Consider the following 21,968-nt stretch of genomic DNA (forward strand, 5'->3'; position numbering starts at 1 on the left):
AAGGTATAAATACAAAAAAAAAAACTAAACGCAGATTCTCACCTACCGACGTCCCGCACAGCGTCACCGATGCTCCCGGCAGCTAGCTTTCCTAGAAATACATTGCGACTTCTCGCGAGATTTCACAATGTATTACTAGGAACACTAGCTGCCAGGAGCATCGCTGCGCAGGACGCCGGTAGGTGAGAATACTGCGATTTTTTATTTTTTTAACCTGGTTTGTGTTGTGTATGCGTTTTCGCAGCGGAAAACTACTGCGACGACGCATACACAACAGGTGCACATAGCCTCGACGGGTCCGTCAGAAAGACGGGCCCAGTGCACACGTTTTCCACAATCTGCACATGATCAGTCATTTCAACGTCTTGACGGATCCTGTGCAGATTTGGAAGACGGAAGTGTGAAAGAAGCCTTACCAGACCACACATTGGAAGCCGGTTCTGATTTTCTCTGGGGGATCATCATCATGCAGGGGAAAAGTAAACTGCCCCCAGAGAAGAATCTCAGCTAATGCCCCCTTAGTTAGAGAGGAAATTAGCATATAAACTTTACAAGCCAATATTTCCACAGTGGAGATAAAAAAAAACAAACAAAAAACGTGTAATTCGGATCACATAAACCACGTTAGCATGATGTGGTCAGATAAGAATGTAAAAAATGGTGACAGGTCTTCTTTAAACAGTTTTCGCTAACTTACTACATTGAGAATTCTGAAATGTACATGGCGAAGTACAAACGTTAATGTCTCAAGTACCCATCATTCCTAATATCATGACAAGCAATTCTAGCACTCTAGATCAGCGTGTAGCATAAAGACACTCACTTAACATCTACCACCTCAATAGAAAATTCCACTGGCAGATTGCTCAAGGGCTACTAGAATAATTTCTGGCAGAGTGAAAACCGTCTTACTTTTCAACTCACTTTTATAGTTTTCTAATAAAACTAGATAAAAGGAACCTTATCCAATACAGAAAAAGAAATAAACAGAGATAAAATTAAACAAAATATACCACACAAGCATAAAACACACATACATGATTTACCTCTTCATGTTTAAGAGCGCCCAAGGAATTCCAGTCGGTGTATTGAAAGCAGGCAAAAGTTTCTCTCCAAGTTCTACTGCTTTTCTTCTAAATATCTATTAAATAATAAAAACAATCTTTCAGGTGCTTGTATGGCATCCAATAAGCACTTTCTACAAATGTCAATAGAATTACATTTTAAGATGAATTTATATTCCCCCAAACCTCTATTTAATGCCATAATCTAAACTATTTTCTAACAAATTGAATTAAACATTGAACTAAGAATTCCCTTTTATCCCGTAATTACACTATTTACTTGCTTATGTTTCCCCCCCCCCCCCCAATTCTTTTGATGACGCTCTGTTTAGAATCCCAGTGCGTGCTGGGATATTTAAAGTGTCATCAGGGTGAAAGGCTATGGTCAGTGCTGCAAAACCCTGCACCCTCCCGGAAACGACGAGTCTTGATTCAGGGGCTGGGCTAGTCCCTGCAAACTATGCACTATGCACAATGACAGCGCACGCTCTGTTGCCAGCTCAGATCAGCAGTAAGAGCTGGCATCAGAGTGCATTGTCAGAATACCCAGCGCCACCCCTGCAAGTGATGTCATTGGTCTCTGAACGCCGGGTATTGTGACACCTCATTTTGTTACAGACTCCAGTCAGCAGTCATGAGAAGGTGCGGTTATTGTGCACATTGCACAGTGTACATCACGAAGTGACTAGCACAGCCTCTGTAACGAGCGTCACGGATAATGCTTTGTTTCAGGGAGGCGGTAGGGGGCTGCGGTAGTGACAGCAGATTCTGCCCCCTGATGACACTGAGCATACCAGCATGCACTGGGATCCTTAAATGAAGCATACAAAAAGTGGGGAAAATTTTTAATTTTTTTAATTTTTTTTGATTCCAGTATATTAGAAAATAGTTTATATTATGCCATTAAATAGATGGGGATTTTGGAGGAAATGTAATCGGGAGTTTGTACCACCCCTTTAGCTTTTAAAACATGTTTGTGCGAATCTTACACGTATGTAAATTGTGCAACCTCTGACCATCTGTCTTAGGCCGGGGTCACACTTGTGAGTGCAATGCAGGAAACTCGCACGAGTCTCTCGCATCAATACCCGGCACTCGGGACCGGAGTTTTCGGCTCCATGTATTTCTATGCAGCCGCACGCTCCGGTCCTGAGTGTCGGCGGCAGTGCCGGGTATTGATGCGAGAGACTCGAGCGAGATTCTCACATTGCACTCAAGTGTGACCCCGACTAAGAAAAAAGTGTATGAGACAGAAATGAGTCACTAAGAAGTAACTGAGAAGAATGGCTCCAGCAAAGACCGATTTCATGTTAACTTCTATTGTAATGTGTTCTAGTACAGTTCATAGGTGTCATGTAATACTACAGCAAATTGTGCCGCCTCCTACAGGGAAATAATCAGAGATATATCCATATGGGGATGAATCTAATCTACGATCAGCTTTCTTGAGACAATCAAGCTATATAGCATGTGAGGCAACTTAAATGCTCACTGTCCTTTCAAAAATCTTTGCATAAATTAATAGTACAAGAATATGTTGCATTTTATAGTATATCTTCTCAGAAAAAAACATGACCCCTTGCAACTCTTCTTAATGTACTCTCCATGAGTGATAACAAGTAGAGGCACACAGGTAGGCAGATCACTGCTGCACTCTCTAGTAAGTGTTGATCTCACCCCAGAGCTGGATTCAAAGTTACTTTGCTCAGTAATGCTGTACAATGTGCTCCATGCTGCTGTATAGCTTCTGTCTGTGCACTATACAGGAGAAAAATAATAGCAGGATTCCTTCTCCATTTACAGTGTATGGGAGATACAATAACCGCTAATCTTCAGCAACCAAAATCCCCCATACACATTATATACCTATGGTTTGGCTGGCAGCCACCTCAACCGCCTCTCGCGTACACAACAGTGCTCTCCTGTGCGTCTTGTGGCAGTTTGTTCCATAGACATTTCCCCAGTTGTATGGGGTTCCCATACACACTAGGCTCAACCAAACCTAAATCTAATGTACATGGGGGGCTTATCGCAGAACTGAAAATCAGAGCGAGAGCCTGAATAGGAGAAAACTGGTGACAAATGCTGGATACAAGTCCTATATTGGGCTGACAATGGTGTTCCTTATGTGCACACATGCCAACTTATTCTGAAAAGTTATGTGAAAATACTGGTATAGTTTACAGGGAACCTATACGCATGCAAGTTATATTACCATATTGTAGGCAGCAGGAATCAGGGACAGTCTCCTTTAATACAAGAACCCATGTTTTACTCTGAATCGTGGCAGTGATTCCAATAAAACACACTTTAAAACAAGGAGACTATGCATTCTAGAAGTCTGGAAATCAAGCTACTCGTACGTTCATGTAGAATTTGCCTGCATTTGTAAAGAACAATTGTGATGGCTATTCAACCGTAAATCATGTGAAAATTCACTTATATGGGTAATTTACCATACAGTATCCGTGTAGGTAAAATATTAGCCTGCAGGCTACTTAGCGCAGATAACCAATAAGATGGACACTTTAGCAAACACACAACTGTGAAAAACTGAAGTTATGTTTCAGCAAAGGGATCCTGGAATTGTGAAGAGCTGAAGCACGTTGTCAAGTTGTACATAGACAATAATTAATGTGTATTTCCATCGTACTGCACAACCATTTTAATAAATGAGACCCTTTTTATTGCATGATGCAGGCAGCCTTAGAAGAGTTATAAAATTATGTTGAAAGCAGGCCATAGAGAAATGCATGATTTAATGAGTTGGACTATATCCATATGTATGAGCTCCCGAGCCAGGCAGCCCTGGGCATTCATGTGTTATTGAGCTACAACAAACTAAATAAATTTAAGAAATAAAATTAAGAAGTATCATGAAGTCGCGAGATTTTATGTTGGACTATAAAACAGCACTATGTGGCAAGCTGAAAAAGGTGCTTCACTTGATGAAAGTCATACTGAAAGCTATGGCCCTGTCCATATAAAACTGCAAACACATCCAGTGTACGGCATACGTCAGGCGTTTGTCACAGCCTCTATAACAGCGGCAATTGTCTTTTTCATTTTAGGAAAAATTTGTATTCCCCATTAAATAATTCTCAGACATCCTATTCCCCTTATCAAGAGGTTTGCACCTACACCGTCCGATATGGTCATCATGGATCGGATAGTGTGGTACACCCCACAACTGCTCTCACTTATCCATCTATTCATTTTCTAGGAGGAATAACGGGAACAATCCAGAATTATAGGAAAAGATGTTCCAGAATTGCTGCATCACGGAGAATACAATCATGTTTCAAAACAAATATCTGAGGAGAGCGGACAGGTACTCTCTAAGGCTAAGCTCACATTAGCGTTCGGGGGCTTTGCGGAGGGCTGCGCAAGTCCTCTATTAAGCCCCGCCTACTTCCGCATACATCCTGCGTACCTATCTAACATTGGGTACGCAGGACATGTGGATGTATGCAGATGCATCGTTTTGATGCACCTGCTGGCCACATGGGAACGCAACAAGTTGCATTCTCGTGCGGTCAGCGGACGCATCAAAATGACGCATTCACATGTCGTGCGTACCCAATGTTAAATATAGGTACGCAGGACACATGCAGAAGTATGCAGGGCTTAACGGACGACGTACGCATCCCTCCGCAAAGCCCCCGAACGATAATGTGAACCTGGCCTAGTAGATACATCACTCTTCATTGCTAGGAACCCAAATAGCAAGGGTTCATACCATTCGGGTTCTGCTGATAATAGTCAGAAGAGGATAAGCTTAATGTGCCATTCTAACATTTTAAATCATGAAATCCAGACTTGACCAGTCATAAGTCTATGTGATTCATCATAACAGTAAGTCACAGCTCAAGGGAGTGTCAGCAGAAATGACAAATGTTCAAACCAAGCATAGCCGCCTGGTGCACCCCTGGTATGACGAAACAGCTCAGTGCACCTTCCCACCCACTTGTTTTCCCTGTATCGCCACACCTCTTTGATGGACAGCTCTGGCAGAAATGGGAAGGTGCAATGAACTGTTCAGCTATGCCAAAGGTGCGCCAAGCTCCAGTACATAATTTTAACAGTCATTTTGTGCCGACAGACTAACTTTTTTGTCCTGGTGAAACACCACTTCACCAAAACCATACCATTGGTAGCGTTTCTACATATGCGCCATATGACATTTTTAACATACAAAGTAACAGTTTTGAAGGCTGAAGGGAGACTAAGTCCATCTAGCTCAACCCATATCCTAACCTATGTTGATCCAGAATAAAAAACTGCCGATATTGTACGTCTGCAAATAGTACAGAAAGGCAACAATATGGTTTTACATGTGAAGATGTGAATAAATAATTCTATCAAAAAGAAAACCAATGTAAGCTTTCACATTAGGCACACTGATGGAACTAGACAGAACACTAAACAAGATGCATTACTTTCAGTGCAATGTTCAGCGCCATCTCCCAAAACGCCAAACAATCTGTCAGTAAAGAAAAAAAAAATGGATAAAGACAGACAATTTCGCTTTCATAACAGTTTGTTAAGGAACCTTAGCACCAATGATTCAATAGGTTTGTATTCACTTTGTTCCCAAAACACATGAGAATGTTTGCAAAGAACAATGCTAAAGAGCAACATGCAATCCATCTTCTTACGTGTGTGGCATAAGTGGAACCCATGTATTCATTAATTGGTGGGTCCCATTGCATATTGTTTGTTTGTGTATATGACACATAGTATATATACATATAATGTATACAGTGGCAGGTCTAACTTTTGCCATCAGAGCAGATTCAATGTATCAATTCTTCTAGGGACATGTACAGTTTTTGAGCGACTTGGCAGGGAGGTTGTTTCAAACATCTTGGCAAACAAACCACAGATATGTGAATGTAGCTTGTGCAAGTTCTTCTGTCTCCAAGTAATCCCACACAGACTCGGGAGATTATGAGATGAGGTTGTGTTGGGCCCATGTCGTCACTTCCAAAACTCCTTTTTCTATTTTATCAAAAAATACCGTAGTTTTTAATGACTTTGGCTGTATGTTTGGGGTAATTATTCCGCTGTAGAATAAATTCAGAGCCAGAAGTCTCTCCGATGGTATTACTGATGAATTAGTATTGGCCTGTATTTCTCAGCACTGAGAACACCATTATTCTTGACCAAATGTCAACTCTACTCTACTTGCTGAAATGACGTTACAAACTTGCAAGGAAGCTCCATCATGCTTAACGGTTGCCTGCAGGCAATCACTTAGTGCTATCTAGCCCGTGGGAATCAACTTGCCGTCTGTTACAGACAAATATTACACATTTTGAATCCTAAAGTCCAGAGCACCGGCTGCCATTTTTCTGCACCCCAGTTCCAATGTTTTCGTGCAGAGCCGATTTGCTTGGCCTTATTTCAATGTTAAAAGGTAAGGTATGTGGCCACAATTCTGATATGAAGACTGCTTCTAGCAAGGCGTCTCTGAACAGCAGATGGTTGTAGCTTGGTATCACTGACTTATGCCAACTCTGGGCTGGTGGCACTGCTGGACATCATCTGATTACAAGAGAAATAAGCACCATGTGTCTAATCTGCTGCACTAATCTTCCTTGGCAGACAACACCGTGTCTATAGTCCCAAACACTGTCCATCTCGGGTACGGTCACACAGGTCAATTTTGATCGCTACGACGGCACGATCCGTGACGTCGCAGCGTCGTATGATTATCGCTCCAGCGTCGTAGACTGCGGTCACACTGTGCAATCACGGCGCTGGAGCGATGCCGAAGTCCCCGGGTAACCAGGGTAAACATCGGGTTACTAAGCGCAGGGCCGCGCTTAGTAACCCGATGTTTACCCTGGTTACCAGCGTAAACGTAAAAAACAAACACTACATACTTACATTCCGGTGTCTGTCCCCCGGCGTTCTGCTTCTCTCCACTGTGTAAGCACCATAGCTGGAAAGCAGAGCGGTGACGTCACCGCTGTGCTCGCTTTCCGGCCGGCAGGCGCTCACAGTGCAGAGAAGCTGAGACGCCGGAGGACAGACACCGGAATGTGAGTATGTACTGTTTGTTTTTTTTACGTTTACGCTGGTAACCAGGGTAAACATCGGGTTACTAAGCGCGGCCCTGCGCTTAGTTACCCGATGTTTACCCTGGTTACAAGCGAACACATCGCTGGATCGGTGTCACACACAACGATCCAGCGATGTCTCAGCGGGTGATCAAGCGACGAAAGAAAGTTCCAAACGATCTGCTACGACGTAGGATTCTCAGCAGGATCCCTGATCGCTGCTGCGTGTCAGACACTGCGATATCGTAACGATATCGCTAGAACGTCACGAATCGTACCGTCGTAGCGATCAAAATTGCACTGTGTGACAGTACCCATCAGACAGAAGGACTTGTCCAAGCCTCAATCTACAGAAGATCTGCGTTTCGTTTTCCAAGATGTTTGAAACAACTTCACTGTTGAGATACTTCAAAAACTGTGTGCAAGTGTACCTGGAAGAATTTGTGTTTTGCTGCTGCTTTGAAGGCAAAGGATGGTCACACCAAATATTGATGTGATTAAAATTTCTCTTTGGTTCACTTTTTTATTAAACAAAATGCAAACTATAATAAACTTATTTTTGAAAGCATTGTTACTTGCTAGCAGTATTCCATCACCGCCGTCTATATCTTTTGTACAGTACGGTTTATTCCTTCTATATCAAATTATCCACACATTCCTAATAATAACTAAAATTTACTGCTTTTTTTTTTTTTTAATTTTGAGAATTACAATTTCCCCCCTGAAAATTAATCTAATATAAGGGGTCTATAGTCTGAGATTGTATCGCAGCATAAAGGAACATCTTACAAACTTGTGATTTTTTTCACCTAATAGACATACATTTATTTCCATATTCTCTATTCTGCAAGTTTTTAAATTGCACTTTTCAAAACCAATCTGAAGGCGGCTTCAATTGGCAGAAATTGCATTTTCCATCTCTAAAGCGTCTCTATGCCTCTGAATGTTAATGCTTTGTGATTTACAATATTATGAAATGATCATAGTGACCATCTAGTTCTTAATTGTACAGTTTAGTGTCACCTATCTACTTATGCACTCCATTATTAAAAGTGCATTCGAGGAATAATTAACTATGTACAGGTCAATGGTTGCTCATTTAAATGGCCTGTTTACAGAACTATCTCCAGCATTAAAAAAAATAAATAAATAAGAAGTTATGGAAATGATGAACCCCCAAAGAACCCAGATGTTGTCATCGCGTCTGTGAAAACTTACTTGGAGGGCTGGAAGGTTCTGTACAACCCTACCTCAACCAAAGAATCTGTGGTTAGTTCTCCAAGATGTTTGGAACAATTTCCATACAGAGTTCCTTCAAAACCTATGTGCAAGTGTAACTAGAAGAGTTGACGCTGGTTTGAAAGCAAAGGGTGGTCACACCACATATTACATTTGTTTTAAATGTATCTTTTTTTCATTCACTTTTCATTTTGTTAACTGATAAAAATAAACTATTAACACTTATTTTTGGAAACTCTTACTTTAAATTTTAAATTTTTTTTTTTACATACAACTGCCTAAAACTTTTGCACCTGCACATTAACTCAATACCTATTGGAGAGTTGGCCTTGTCCTACATTTGTCAGTATCGTGCATTTGGGGTTATGGCCGCCCCTGAGCTGTACACGCTTATCCACTCATTTTTCCCGAAGAGGCTTTAATTAGAGGGATTTTCTCTTTTCAGTTCCTTTGAGGCTTGGTTAGGTACACAGAGGATGAAGTTAAAAGATTTAGGGTCCATCCAGTGAGAGCACCTTGTTCATGGCTTATACATTTTCTGATCAAAAAAGTGTAAACTAAACACCGCACATTATTTAATGTGCGTAACAATAGTGGAATTTATGTATACATTAATTGTAGGGTGCTGATGCATATATCACATGCAGCCATGTCTGTAGCTACATTCTTAGAAAGCCGGACATAGGACACACACACACACACACACACAGCAGCCTTACAAGAACCTATACGTGAAATCACAATCTAAATATACAAGTGGGAAAACTTGCACAATTGGTGGCTAACTAAATACTTTTTTTCCGCACTAAGTGAGCACAGATTCCCTAGGTAGACATATGCAAGAGTAGTAACACAAGAAGCGAGAGCTTGGAAAATTGCGTAATGGCAGAATACCCAAGAGTCTTTAATATTGATTAAGTGCCAGCCTGGAACGTAGCCTGCACTATCCAGGCCATGTAGCAGCTGAAACTATTCACAATAGTCAATGGATCAATATATTGAGATCCGCTAGTTTTGAAGCAGGGTGGATTGATTTAAATCACGCCGATTTAAATCATTATTTAAATCACGATTTAAATCAAAAGATTTTTTTCTATTTAAATCGGATCGATTTAAATCATGATTTTAATCATGATTTAAATCACTGATTTATATCAAAAGGTTTTTTTTAATATAAATCACGATTAAAATGAGAAGTGAGAGCAGTGCGCATGTGCGCCCATAGTTACACGGACGAAACTAGGGGCAACGATCTAACGCCAGGGTGAGGGGGGGACCCCAAAGTAAGTAAAAATCTTTTTTGTTTTACTATATGGCAATAGGTAGGTGTTTAAAAGCAGCATGTCTTAATTGTATAAACTATTAATAGCCTCCACATTTTGTTCATACTGCCCCTTTAATTCCACACTTCTAGCTTGGTTTCACTTTTGGTTTAGTTTCTTTTTCCATTCAGTTGACATGCCCAAACTTGTTGGATAGTCAGCATCCTACAGAAACCTCTGGAAGAGCATGGCATTGTGAATGTTACACATATACAGCCTTTATTCTACTGAGTTAAACAACTCAGCTTTATCTCATGATGGAAGAACCTTTGGATGGTAAAATATTTTCCTCAAAAAGCAGTTTATTGAAAAAAATCCGATTTAAATCAAAAAAATCCGATTTAAATCAAAAAAATCCGATTTTTTTGATTTTTTTAAAAAAACATTGATTTTTATCCACCCTGTTTTGAAGGCCAACAAGGTAAAATGGAAATGGAACTAAATCATGCTCAATCTAAATGAATAATTAAAAAAACAAACAAACAAAAAAAAACTAATGCCACTTAGCAAAAAGGATATGCAAGGCACACTTACATTACTTGTAAGACTATATGTATTGATTACTCACCTTAGGGAAAACCTGTGAGAAGCACGCCAACAGCCCACTGCTGCAGTGGAGGAATAGCAATGTATACAATATATCACAAGGGTATTCTAGTGCCCACTGGACAGGTGATCCTTGTTAGATTGTTGTGGCTCTCACCGATCACCAGAATGGAGGCTATGTTCTTTCCCAGCTAGACTGTGGCCATGGAGAGCTGAATGTGGAGAATGTGCCCTGCACCTGTATTTATTACCTATGGGAGCGACAATGCAGCACTCGGCTATCTTAGTCAACACCATAGACTTTGAATTGAACAGCAGTGTACATACTGTACATCACTAGGCAATCCATTCAACTCTCCATGGCCATGGTCTTACGGTTAGCGAAGGATGGCGGGAATATGAGTCAAGATAAAATCACTGCATTAGGCCTCATTCACACGTCCGTAAAAAAAAAAAAACACGTCAATTTATCATCAGGGGGTCATCAGTGTTTTTCATGGATAGATAAATAACTTACAACGCTTCTCCTATACTTTGCAATGTTAAAAACAGACGGCACACAGATGCCATGCGTGTTTTTCATGGAATCAGACATGTATTGGCCCTTACCCATTCTGCTGGAAAAAAACAGACATCTCTGTGTTTTGCACGTACACACGGTCCTTGTAAAAACACAGACACGTGCACAGCAGCATAGGTTATAATGGGTACATGTGATATCAATGAGTACAAACATACCACACGTACTGGAAACATGGACGTGTGAAGGAGGCCTCGCATAGAAAGGTCACACATTTTGATGAACATGGCAGTATCAATCTCTCCATCACCTATTGTGTAGATACGCAAAACATACAGTATCTAGTGTTTTCTTTATCCATTACCAGCAATATAAAGAAACAATAGGTGTTTTCATTTTGATTTCCATCCATGGACACAAGTATTTAGACAACTACAATTCCTCTTGTAGTGTATAGGAAAAAACAGTGTAGATACATTTTGATAGACACATACATGTTCATGGATGTGTCCTGTGCAGCCAGAACACCAAACGCTTCATTTTCTGAATGTTTAGAATCCTTCCCACACGGACACAGATAGACCTGCCCCAAAATATTTTAAACAGTAATTTAAGGAGGTAGACAAGTGAGAAGACACACAGTTAGTGCCCCACAGAGGGGCTGCAAGCGAACACAGCCATCTGCTGCTCAAAGACAAAAGAGAAAATGAAAGCAGAAAGAATTGCATTAGTAGGAACTCAAGAATGAAGTGCATGTTCCCATCGGTAAGAGTTTGAAGGAAACACCAAATCAGGTGATAGCTATGGCGCAGTCGGTAAGTATAAAAGGCCCAGGAGGGAGAAGTTGGCCCCCAAACCTGTACCAGGAGGAAAGTGTGGTACAGCGAGCTTGATTACAGCTGCCATTACGAAAGACACCAGAGACACCAGACCTGAATAAACGAGCAGAGCGACCAGATCTGGGTAAAGACACGACAGAGACCAGAGCCGGGAGAACAGAACCAGGGAAGAGACAACTAGGCCACAGCAGAGCGACATTCATGTAAGTTGTCATTTCCAGTACAGACATACGGTATAGAGTGGGGGCCGGGGCCATGCTTCAGGGAACGGAGGCAGCTAGGGAGACAAGAGGTACAGAGTAACTCACCAACCTGGGACTTGCGTTCTAGCGGGTTAGGGCCTGTGTAATGTTTTGTGTTGAGGAATTAGGACTAAGATATCACGGACAATAACAGTTATTCAACAGTAATAATAGAGTGTAAAAAGCATTGTGTCAATGTCCTGTTTATCTGAATTATTGTATTCTTCTTGTAACGTAACTTCTTTTATTTTCACAGTTTGCGCTATCCCGATATTGTGCTGAAGGCACCTCTTTGGTCGTGTTAATCGAATAAATAGCTGTTTGTTTAACCCCTTAATCCCATATGACGCACTATCCCGTCAAGGTGACCTGGGACTTAGTTCCCAGTGACGGGATAGTACGTCATATGCGATTGGCCGCGCTCACGGGGGGGGGAGCGATGATTGCGGCCGGGTGTCAGCCGACTATCGCAGCTGACATCCGGCACTATGTGCCAGGAGCGGTCACGGACCGCCCCCGGCACATTAGCCTACGGCTCACTGCGTGCTTCCCTTAGACGATCGGTACAAGGCGATGTACTCACCTTGTACCGAGCGTCTCCTCCCTGCAGTCCCCGGATCCAAAATGGCCGCGGGGCTGCATCCGGGTACTGCAGGGAGTACTTCCGGGTCCACAGCAGGCGCTGGTAAGCCTGGAGCGCTGTCAGTCAGATCGCTGATCTGACAGAGTGCTGTGCAAACTGTCAGATCAGCGATCTGTGATGTCCCCCCTTGGACAAAGTAAAAAAGTAAAAAAAAAAAAATTCCACGTGTAAAAAAAAAAATATGTTATTCCGATAAATACATTTCTTTATCTAAATAAAAAAATAAATAAAAGTACACATATTTAGTATCGCCGCGTCCGTAACGACCCGACTAGTTAACCCCTTCAGTGAACACCGTAAGAAAAAAAAAACGAGCCAAAAAACAACGCTTTATTATCATACCGCTGAACAAAAAGTGGAATAACACGCGATCAAAAAGGATGGATATAAATAACCATGGTACCGCTGAAAACGTCATCTTGTCCCGCAAAAAACAAGCCACCATACAGCATCATAAGCAAAATAATAAAGTTATAGTCCTCAGAATAAAGTGATGCCAAAATAATTATTTTTTTTCTATAAAATAGCTTTTATCGTATAAAAGCGCCAAAACATAAAAAAATGATATAATTGAGATATCGCTGGAATCGTACTGACCCGACGAATAAAACTGCTTTATCAATTTTACCAAACGTGGAACGGTATAAACGCCTCCCCAAAAGAAATTCATGAATAGCTGGTTTTTGGTCTTTCTACCTTACAAAAATCGTTAGAGACAACTTATAAAAGAACAACCCAATCTAAAAATAGTATTTGCATAAATAACCATAAATATGATGATATTAATTCACCAGGGTGTCTTTTACAGAAAAAAGTGGAAACCACTCAAACCAAGGATCAAACCCAATCACCAAAATTTGGATATACCAGGAAGACCAAATAGGATTAATTAAATCTTTATTAAACAGTGATACAAAATATAAAACAATTAAGATTAAAATTACAATATATCATACAAAAATGTGCAGCACGGATGGCATATGACAATAAATATGTCGATACCCACATGCACAGTAACAAAAAATTGCTACATATATATTATGTGCAAGGTAATTGCTCTCATATAGAGATATACTAATTCCTGAGAATAAAGTGCAACTGAATATATAAAAAATATAAAAACTTAATAAAAACTCCAAATACTAGTGCAAATATGTGCAAAAATGCTGCAGTGCTAAAGGAAGTTAATATTAAACCGCAGGGTATTAAATCAGCCCTGCGCAGTGAAGACAGGATCACAAAAGTGCTAAGTGCTCAAAAGGGAAAGTTCCCAGGAAAAAATTGCGAATGATACTACCTTGGGGTACCCTGCCTGACCAGCATACACACTTGCGCCCGACGCGCGTTTCGGAAACTTAATTCCTTCGTCCCTATTTGGTCTTCCTGGTATATCCAAATTTTGGTGATTGGGTTTGATCCTTACAAAAATCGGAATAAAAAGCGATCAAAAAATGTCATGTGCCCGAAAATGTTACCAATAAAAACGTCAACTCGTCCCGCAAAAAAAAAAAAAGACCTCACATGACTCTGTGAACCAAAATATGGAAAAATTATAGGTCTCAAAATGTGGAGACGCAAAAACTTTTTTGCTATAAAAAGCGTCTTTTAGTGTGTGACAGCTGCCAATCATAAAAATCCGATATAAAAAAAGCGATAAAAGTAAATCAAACCCCCCTTCATCACCCCCTTAGTTAGGGAAAAATAATAAAATTAAAAAAATGTATTTATTTCCATTTTCCCATTAGGATTAGGGCTAGGGTTAGGGTTAGGGTTGGGGCTAAAGTTAGGGTTAGGGTTGGGGCTAAAGTTAGGGTTAAGGTTGGGGCTAAAGTTAGGGTTAAGGTTGGGGCTAAAGTTAGGGTTAAGGTTGGGGCTAAAGTTAGGGTTAAGGTTGGGGCTAAAGTTAGGGTTAAGGTTGGGGCTAAAGTTAGGGTTTGGATTACATTTACGGTTGGGATTAGGGTTAGGGGTGTGTCAGGGTTAGGGGTGTGGTTAGGGTTACCGTTGGGATAAAGGTTAGGGGTGTGTTTGGATTAGGGTTTCAGGTAGAATTGGGGAGTTTCCACTGTTCAGGCACATCAGGGGCTCTCCAAACGCGACATGGCGTCTGATCTCAATTCCAGTCAATTTTGCATTGAAAAGTCAAACGGCGCTCCTTCCCTTCCGAGCTCTGCCATGCGCTTAAACAGTTGTTTACCCCCACATATGGGGTATCAGCGTACTCAGGACAAATTGCACAACAACTTTTGGGGTCCAATTTCTTCTTACCCTTGGGAAAATAAATAATTGGGGGCGAAAAGATCATTTTTGTGAAAAAATGATTTTTTATTTTTACGGCTCTGCATTATAAACTTCTGTGAAGCACTTGGTGGGTCAAAGTGCTCACCACACATCTAGATAAGTTCCTTCGGGGGTCTACTTTCCAAAATGGTGTCACTTGTGGGGGGTTTCAATGTTTACGCACATCAGGGGCTCTCCAAACGCAACATGGCGTCCCATCTCAATTCCAGTCAATTTTGCATTGAAAAGTAAAATGGCGCTCCTTTCCTTCAGAGCTCTGCCATGCGCCCAAACAGTGGTTTACCCCCACATATGGGGTATCAGCGTACTCAGGACAAATTGTACAACAACTTTTGGGGTCCATTTTCTCCTGTTACCCTTGGTAAAATAAGACAAATTGGAGCTGAAATAAATTTTGTGTGAAAAAAAGTTAAATGTTCATTTTTATTTAAACATTCCAAAAATTCCTGTGAAACACCTGAAGGGTTAATAAACTTCTTGAATGTGGTTTTGAGCACCTTGAGGGGTGCAGTTTTTAGAATGGTGTCACACTTGGGTATTTTCTATCATATAGACCCCTCAAAATGACTTCAAATGAGATGTGGTCCCTAAAAAAAAATGGTGTAAAAATGAGAAATTGCTGGTCAACTTTTAACCCTTATAACTCCCTAAGAAAAAAAAATTGTGGTTCCAAAATTGTGCTGATGTAAAGTAGACATGTGGGAAATGTTACTTATTAAGTATTTTGCGTGAGATATCTCTGTGATTTAAGGGCATAAAAATTCAAAGTTGGAAAATTGCGAAATTTTCGCCAAATTTCCATTTTTTTCACAAATAAACGCAAGTTATATCAAATAAATTTTACCTCTATCATGAAGTAGAATATGTCACGAGAAAACAATGTCATAATCGCCAAGATCCGTTGAAGCGTTCCAGAGTTATAGCCTCATTAAGGGACAGTGGTCAGAATTGTAAAAATTGGCCCGGTCATTAACGTGCAAACCACCCTCGGGGCTTAAGGGGTTAAATACCAATCTCCTCATTGTCTGCGCTCTGGCATCTGGATACCTGTTAACAGTAATCTCAAACCTTCATTATGGACCTAATGGAAGTATGTAACCTGCTGTATAAAAAGTCAAATACCGGTAATAATTAATATGCTTTAATTAAAATCGGCTTAGTTTTATAAATTAAATAAATCCGAACTGCCATTTCAGCGCAGCGCATAAACTGCAGACACGTGTAAGAGCTCTATACGTATGATGCAATTTGTATTTCTATTAAACGCCTGGATTGCATTAGAAAAAAAAAAAATCAAGCAGGAAAAAAAAAAATATCCAGCAGTATGCAAACAATACAGAGAAAAGGTCATCATTATTTAGACTGTATTGCAGAAGACAGCAGCTGCCTGTTCTGTGCACAATCCCCAGATCCGCTGGTAATCGCAAGCATCTTTTATCACATACCCTTTGCTAAGCTTGAAGCATCTGGTTCCCAATTTTCCTATTACATTTCGCTCTGTGTATGGAACAGAAACTAGAGCAGCAAATAGTCATTATATTCATGTGAGCTCAAGTATGAACAAAAGGTAGCACTTTGCATATAAACTATCGTGTGTCACAGACAACTTGTGAGCGCTGATTGGCAGAAGCCCGCTGCACACAACAAATAGGTACTCAAATGCTAGACTGTAATTAGGCGCTCATCACAGAAATCACTGGGCGCACAAGGCTTGTTCTTGGTCTCATAAATCTGACTCTCTTAATTCTAGCACTTTTTAGTGCTTTAGAGTCATGACATAGTGAGCAACCAGCATTTACACCAGTGTGTTGGACCCATAAAAAACAGGTGACTACAAATGAACCAATACTTTTCCAAATCAGCATGGGTTTGGAGCATAGCAGTCATTTAAAGGGCACAGCAAAAGCACCACATTAATTTTTGGAGTAACTGGTCTAGTACCATTCTGGGGAAATAATGTAAACGTTTTGACATTTTTGGCAAAAGCATCATGAATGATGCGGGTCCCACCTCCTGTGTGGGGAGGGACGAGTGGGGGCAATGGGATGTTTCTCATCTTTTGAAAGCCAAAGTAAATGTTTGCAGCCACCACAAAGAGAAGGCGGAAAAGAGATGTAGCCACAGATCATAATTTTTGTACTAGAATTTTTTTTTTGTTAAAGTATGGTTTACAGTCCAGTGGCAACTTCCTATAACCAAGGTGAACACTGACCCAGGGTCCTTCCTGATCACAGAGAACTGCCCGACACTGATCTATCCGATCAGAGAAGGCCAGGAGAGGAAGTTACCAGGACCTGCATATACTAAATGTGTAGGGTGTGTGTGCGCAGGGCTAAGTGTGCATTTACTGTGTAGTGTGTGTGCTACAGAGTTTACACAATGTGCGTGCTGTATAGCGATATATAATACACATGCTGCAGAGAAACTGTAAAAGATCTACCTCCATATTCTGCAATAGTGCATTAAAATTTGTGATATTGACCCATCCACTTTACAACGCTAGTGAAGTTTTGATTATAGTAGGTACTTTGTTTTACCTATTTTCTGTTGTATAACCTGGGTGTGTCTTATACTTCAAAAATACAGTATTGGACTTTGCTTTCTCCACTTTTATCTACAGGAGTTGCTACAGAGCAGGGGATAGCAGAGGTGTTTAGGGAGATTTCCCAGATGGCAGGTAAGGGAATCCACCATTAAGGACTTCTACCAGCCTTCTGTAGATACGCTGGGTCTATGACAAATGTCTAAAACAGGTAAACCCCTTTAAAAGTCAAGAACCGTTTTATATAACTAAATCTTTCATGAAAAGAATTAACACAATATAGCATAGCAATATAGCAATCAGCATGTGACGGCATGCAGCGGGAAGATTTAAGATTAGCATACAGGTATCTAACTTCATGTCATAACACCAGTGTGATAAAAAAAAATAAAAAATGGAGCTTGGTGATGCCACTTGTCCAGAGATGTCAAACAGCTAGCCCCAGTAATTTAATTCCACATCTGAAGTAGTGAACAAAATGTACTTATTGCAGCAGTGAAATCCCAGCTGGGCTCATCCATTACAGCATCTTCATTCTGATTTAAATGTAAATCTAAGTGACAGTAAGGCCCTTAGCTTGGGATATCATTCGACTGTCACTTACAATCCATCTCGTCCAGATTAAGGTGGCAGTGGCATATACTTTCTGGGATCATGCGGTTATTTTAGTAATCAACAGATGTCAAGGTTTTCTAGCGCTGTACAAACCCGTCAGGATAAACTGTATTCTCTACAGTAATGTCTTCAAAAGAAATCTAATATAATAGAACACAGTGATTTATTTTGCATTCTCTACCCTATGATACCATGCGTACACAAAGTCAGCTAGCCTCTTCAGAGAGGAAGAGGACAGGAGTTCTAGCGCCATTAGAAGTAGCAATCCTAAAAGTCACTGACTCTTTAAAGGGTGTTTCAGGGTGTTTGCCTCTCAAAACCCTTTGCCTTTGAAGAGGCTATCCACATCTTTACATTTCCAGTAGTCTCACCCTTTGTAAAGACCATAAAAATCAGCAATAAATAAGAAAGACCATCTTTCTGCAACTTTACGGCAGAATTATCAATAATGAAAAAAAATAAATAAATCAGGGAATCATCAAGAATAAAATAAGAGCAAAATCTGTCTAGATTTGATCTGGTGACCGATCTTCTTTAAATGGAGTCTGTCTTAAAGTGACTTTTTTTCAGGCGGTATGTTCCCTATAAAGCTGCTTGGTTTGAACAAACAAACAAACAAAAAAAAAAAAACAACAACAGATCTTTAGTGTTCAATTCATTGCTTTGCCATAAATCATAATTTACTCAGATATGCTACAGAGGCATTCTATGCACCCCGAATGTGGCTGAGCACATTCCCAGATCCCCCACCCACATCTATCGCGACCCTCCTATTCCTCGATTGGCAGCTAGGCTTTAAAGGAGCAAGAGGAGTAAAAGATGGAGAACAAGTAGGTGGGAAGGAGCACTCAACCACACATTGGCATTTTTGAATAAAGCACAATTTCTGGAAAATGCAGCAATTAATTCGGACATTAAAAAGGTATTTTATTTATTAGAGCCATGTCCCTACAAGGTGTTGTGCTCGATTTTAACAGTTATTTTGTGCTGCAACATGTCCATTATGTGTAATATATCATGATCCTTGCAGCCTGGAATAGGAATGGATATATGTTTGTATATCCAGCAACGAAGAAAGAAGAGGCAGCACTCACCGATCCTCTGAGACAGGTACCTTTATTGTCTTACAATAAAAACTTCACGGCCGGGGGTGCTGGTGTACAGCCTGACAGGAGCGAAAGGGCCGTTGTCAGGCTTGCCGCACTCCGTACACCAGCACCCCAGGCCGTGAAGTTTTTATTGTAAGACAATAAAGGTACCTGTCTCGGATCAGTGAGTGCTGCCTCTTCTTTCTTCGTTGTTGGATATACCGGCATGTGTTTTCGGCTATAGCACCCGTGATCCGGCGGCCATACTCCCAATGCAGGTGGACAGGCTAAGCTATTATCAGAAGCGGTGGTGCGGTCAGCTGTGCTTCTTTCAGATTGACGGATACATGTTTGTGCCTTCACCGACATCCAATTTAGCCATAGCAAATGAAGTTACACATGGGCAAACAAGTTAGCCATAGCAAACCAATTTTACCCATATCATTTTGCACATACAGATTTTCCACTTTTGCGAAGGTGGACTCCTCGGTAATCCTTACAGGATAACTAGCTTTAATTAATTAGTTTGGTGGTGCTTAATAAGATTTGTATCTACGCTCTGCTCAGCCAATGCTTACAGGAGTCTTTTGCATCTAGTAATTCAAGCAGAAAAGGAGTCTAGTTTTAAAAAATTGCATGGGCATTTAAAAAAAAAAAAAAACAGCAGTAAAAATGCATAAAAAAAAAATGTTCAAGATGTGCAAACCCTTCTCTGATCACCATGGATCTATAGCACCCAAAATCAACCAACGGTGAACTGGGAGACCCTGGTAGTAGTAGTGCACTCGCTCTAATGCAAATCCGCAAGTGTACAAGTAACTTATACTTTGCTCTCTATTATAAAGGTGGGTCCTGAACAGGATACTCCCTTCCCCAGATTATGTGCACATGGAATGGGGGGGGGGGGGGGGGAGGGGGACCTTTTTTTCTTGCTCTAAAATAGGTTTGAGATCAGAAAACATCTTTTAGTAAATGAACCAGGTTTAGAAATCTTTGTTTTCTAATTCTTGTGTGAGACTAAGTACTAGGGGTTTTTTTGTGCTCCCCAAATGGTATTCAATTCAAATCTATAGTGGTCTCTATAGACGGGAATAAAATATACATTTTTATATGTAAAGATAGATCACAATGGTTCCATTTCTGGGCCTGGAGCAAGACATACGATGGTAACTATCCCAATTCCTACACAGATTATTCTGGCATTAATGTGAGCAGTGCAGAATAATGATTGCATGATAGAAGTGCTGCAGAACTTGAGGCATTCCTACCCTACAGACCGCCAGCTATTATGCTATTATACATCTGTACATCTTTCCATATTAATATCGGTCTTCTGCAGAATCAACAGTAGGTGGCGCCTCTTAACAGATTTCTCCTCTGACTTGGCAGCTCAGGAGAAAAGCTTTGTAATATATAAATCATTTCTTTATAAAGACCCATAAATATTGTTTAGTTGACAGTTTCTCCCTAAATAGGAATGGTGTGGTTTAACTTTATTTTTTATGGCACGGAAATCTATTGAAATAGTTTCTGCATTAAACACTTATCTCATCTATTTGTACCTAACTTTTACAAAGAAAGCTAGTAAGAAAAAAAGACAGATCTGCAAAATGTTCTCTTTGAACGGATGTCTACATTATTAAAAGCAATGCAATATAAAGTAATGTTGGCCGAGCAAATGGGAAAGCCTCCTCCTTATGTGCCGATGAGATTCAGGCCGAAGCTGGGGGAGATAAAGGCTTCCAGCTGTCACGTTGGGAAATATCTGTGCGATAAACAGAACATCTCTTTTCCCATGGCCTAAAGTCCATTTTTGTGGAGCATATCAGTCTCTTGAATGTTATGCTCACATTTCTGTATACAAACAGTTTGATCCTCCCCATTATACCAAACCCAGATAGGTTTGTGCATCCAGGTCAATGGTGTTGTTAAAATGACTATTTGTAATTTTATACATTTATAACACCCTTATAAACCTCAGTGAAGGCCATTTACACAGGAGATGCTGCAATTAGTTTGTGGGAGTTTTCCGCCTACGATAATGAACAAAACGTTAGATGTGGCTATAATGAAGTCATCAGCATAAAACTTAATACTAATTAGCCAATTATGAAGTTGGACACTGAGCTGGGAGCTACAGACTTCACTACCCCGCTCAGCCCTCGCTCTATAAGGCTACGTTCACATTTGCGTTGTGTGCCGCAGCGTTGGCGGCGCAACGCACACCGCAAACAAAAACGCAGCAAAACGCATGCACAACGCTGCGTTTTGCGCCGCATGCGTCCTTTTTTTGATTTATTTTGGACGCAGCAAAAATGCAACTTGCTGCGTCCTCTGCGCCCGGACGCGGGCGCCGCAGGGACGCATGCGGCGCAAAACGCAAGTGCGAATCATGTCCATGCGCCCCCATGTTAAATATAGGGGCGCATGACGCATGCGGCGACGCTGCGGCGCCGACCGCAAATGTGAACGTAGCCTAACAGCGTTCCCCAACTCCAGTCCTCAAAAGTCACCAACAGGTCAGGTTTTCTGGATTTCCCATGTATTGCCCGGGTGATAATTTCAATACTAAGGAAATCCTGAAAACATGACCTGTTTGGCTCTTGAGAACCGGAGTTGGTGAACACTACCCTATACACTACATGAAGATGATAGCACATGTGGATCTCCTTCCATCTGGTTGGCAAGGCTGACAGTTGACAATATTTCTCCTTGGCAAACCTAGGATGTCTTCATAAAAGTATATAATTGATAAATAAAGACTTCCACGAGCCACACACTGTTACATAGAAGACCTGTATGAGTAGCCAATTGTACACCAGCCATTCGATGTGTCACCTGCTAAATACCTCTACCCTGACTAGCCTGTTTAGATATACATCTTTTCAGCTCGGAATATTCATGGAGTAACACTTATATTTTTGGCAGATATCTATAATACA

At 40.8% G+C, this 21,968-nt stretch overlaps 1 protein-coding gene across 1 annotated transcript in view; it reads right to left on the reverse strand.

Moving 5' to 3' along the window:
* The window catches only part of MAN1A1 (mannosidase alpha class 1A member 1), a 248,095-nt gene that overhangs the window by 77,139 nt on the left and 148,988 nt on the right, over window positions 1–21,968 (reverse strand). The window contains exon 5 of the mRNA XM_077289550.1: window positions 1,047–1,141. Within this exon, the coding sequence (XP_077145665.1) occupies window positions 1,047–1,141 (95 nt within the window). The remainder of the gene's footprint in view (window positions 1–1,046; window positions 1,142–21,968) is intronic.

Source organism: Ranitomeya variabilis, chromosome 2, assembly GCF_051348905.1.
Source record: "Ranitomeya variabilis isolate aRanVar5 chromosome 2, aRanVar5.hap1, whole genome shotgun sequence".
NCBI lineage: Eukaryota > Metazoa > Chordata > Amphibia > Anura > Dendrobatidae > Ranitomeya > Ranitomeya variabilis.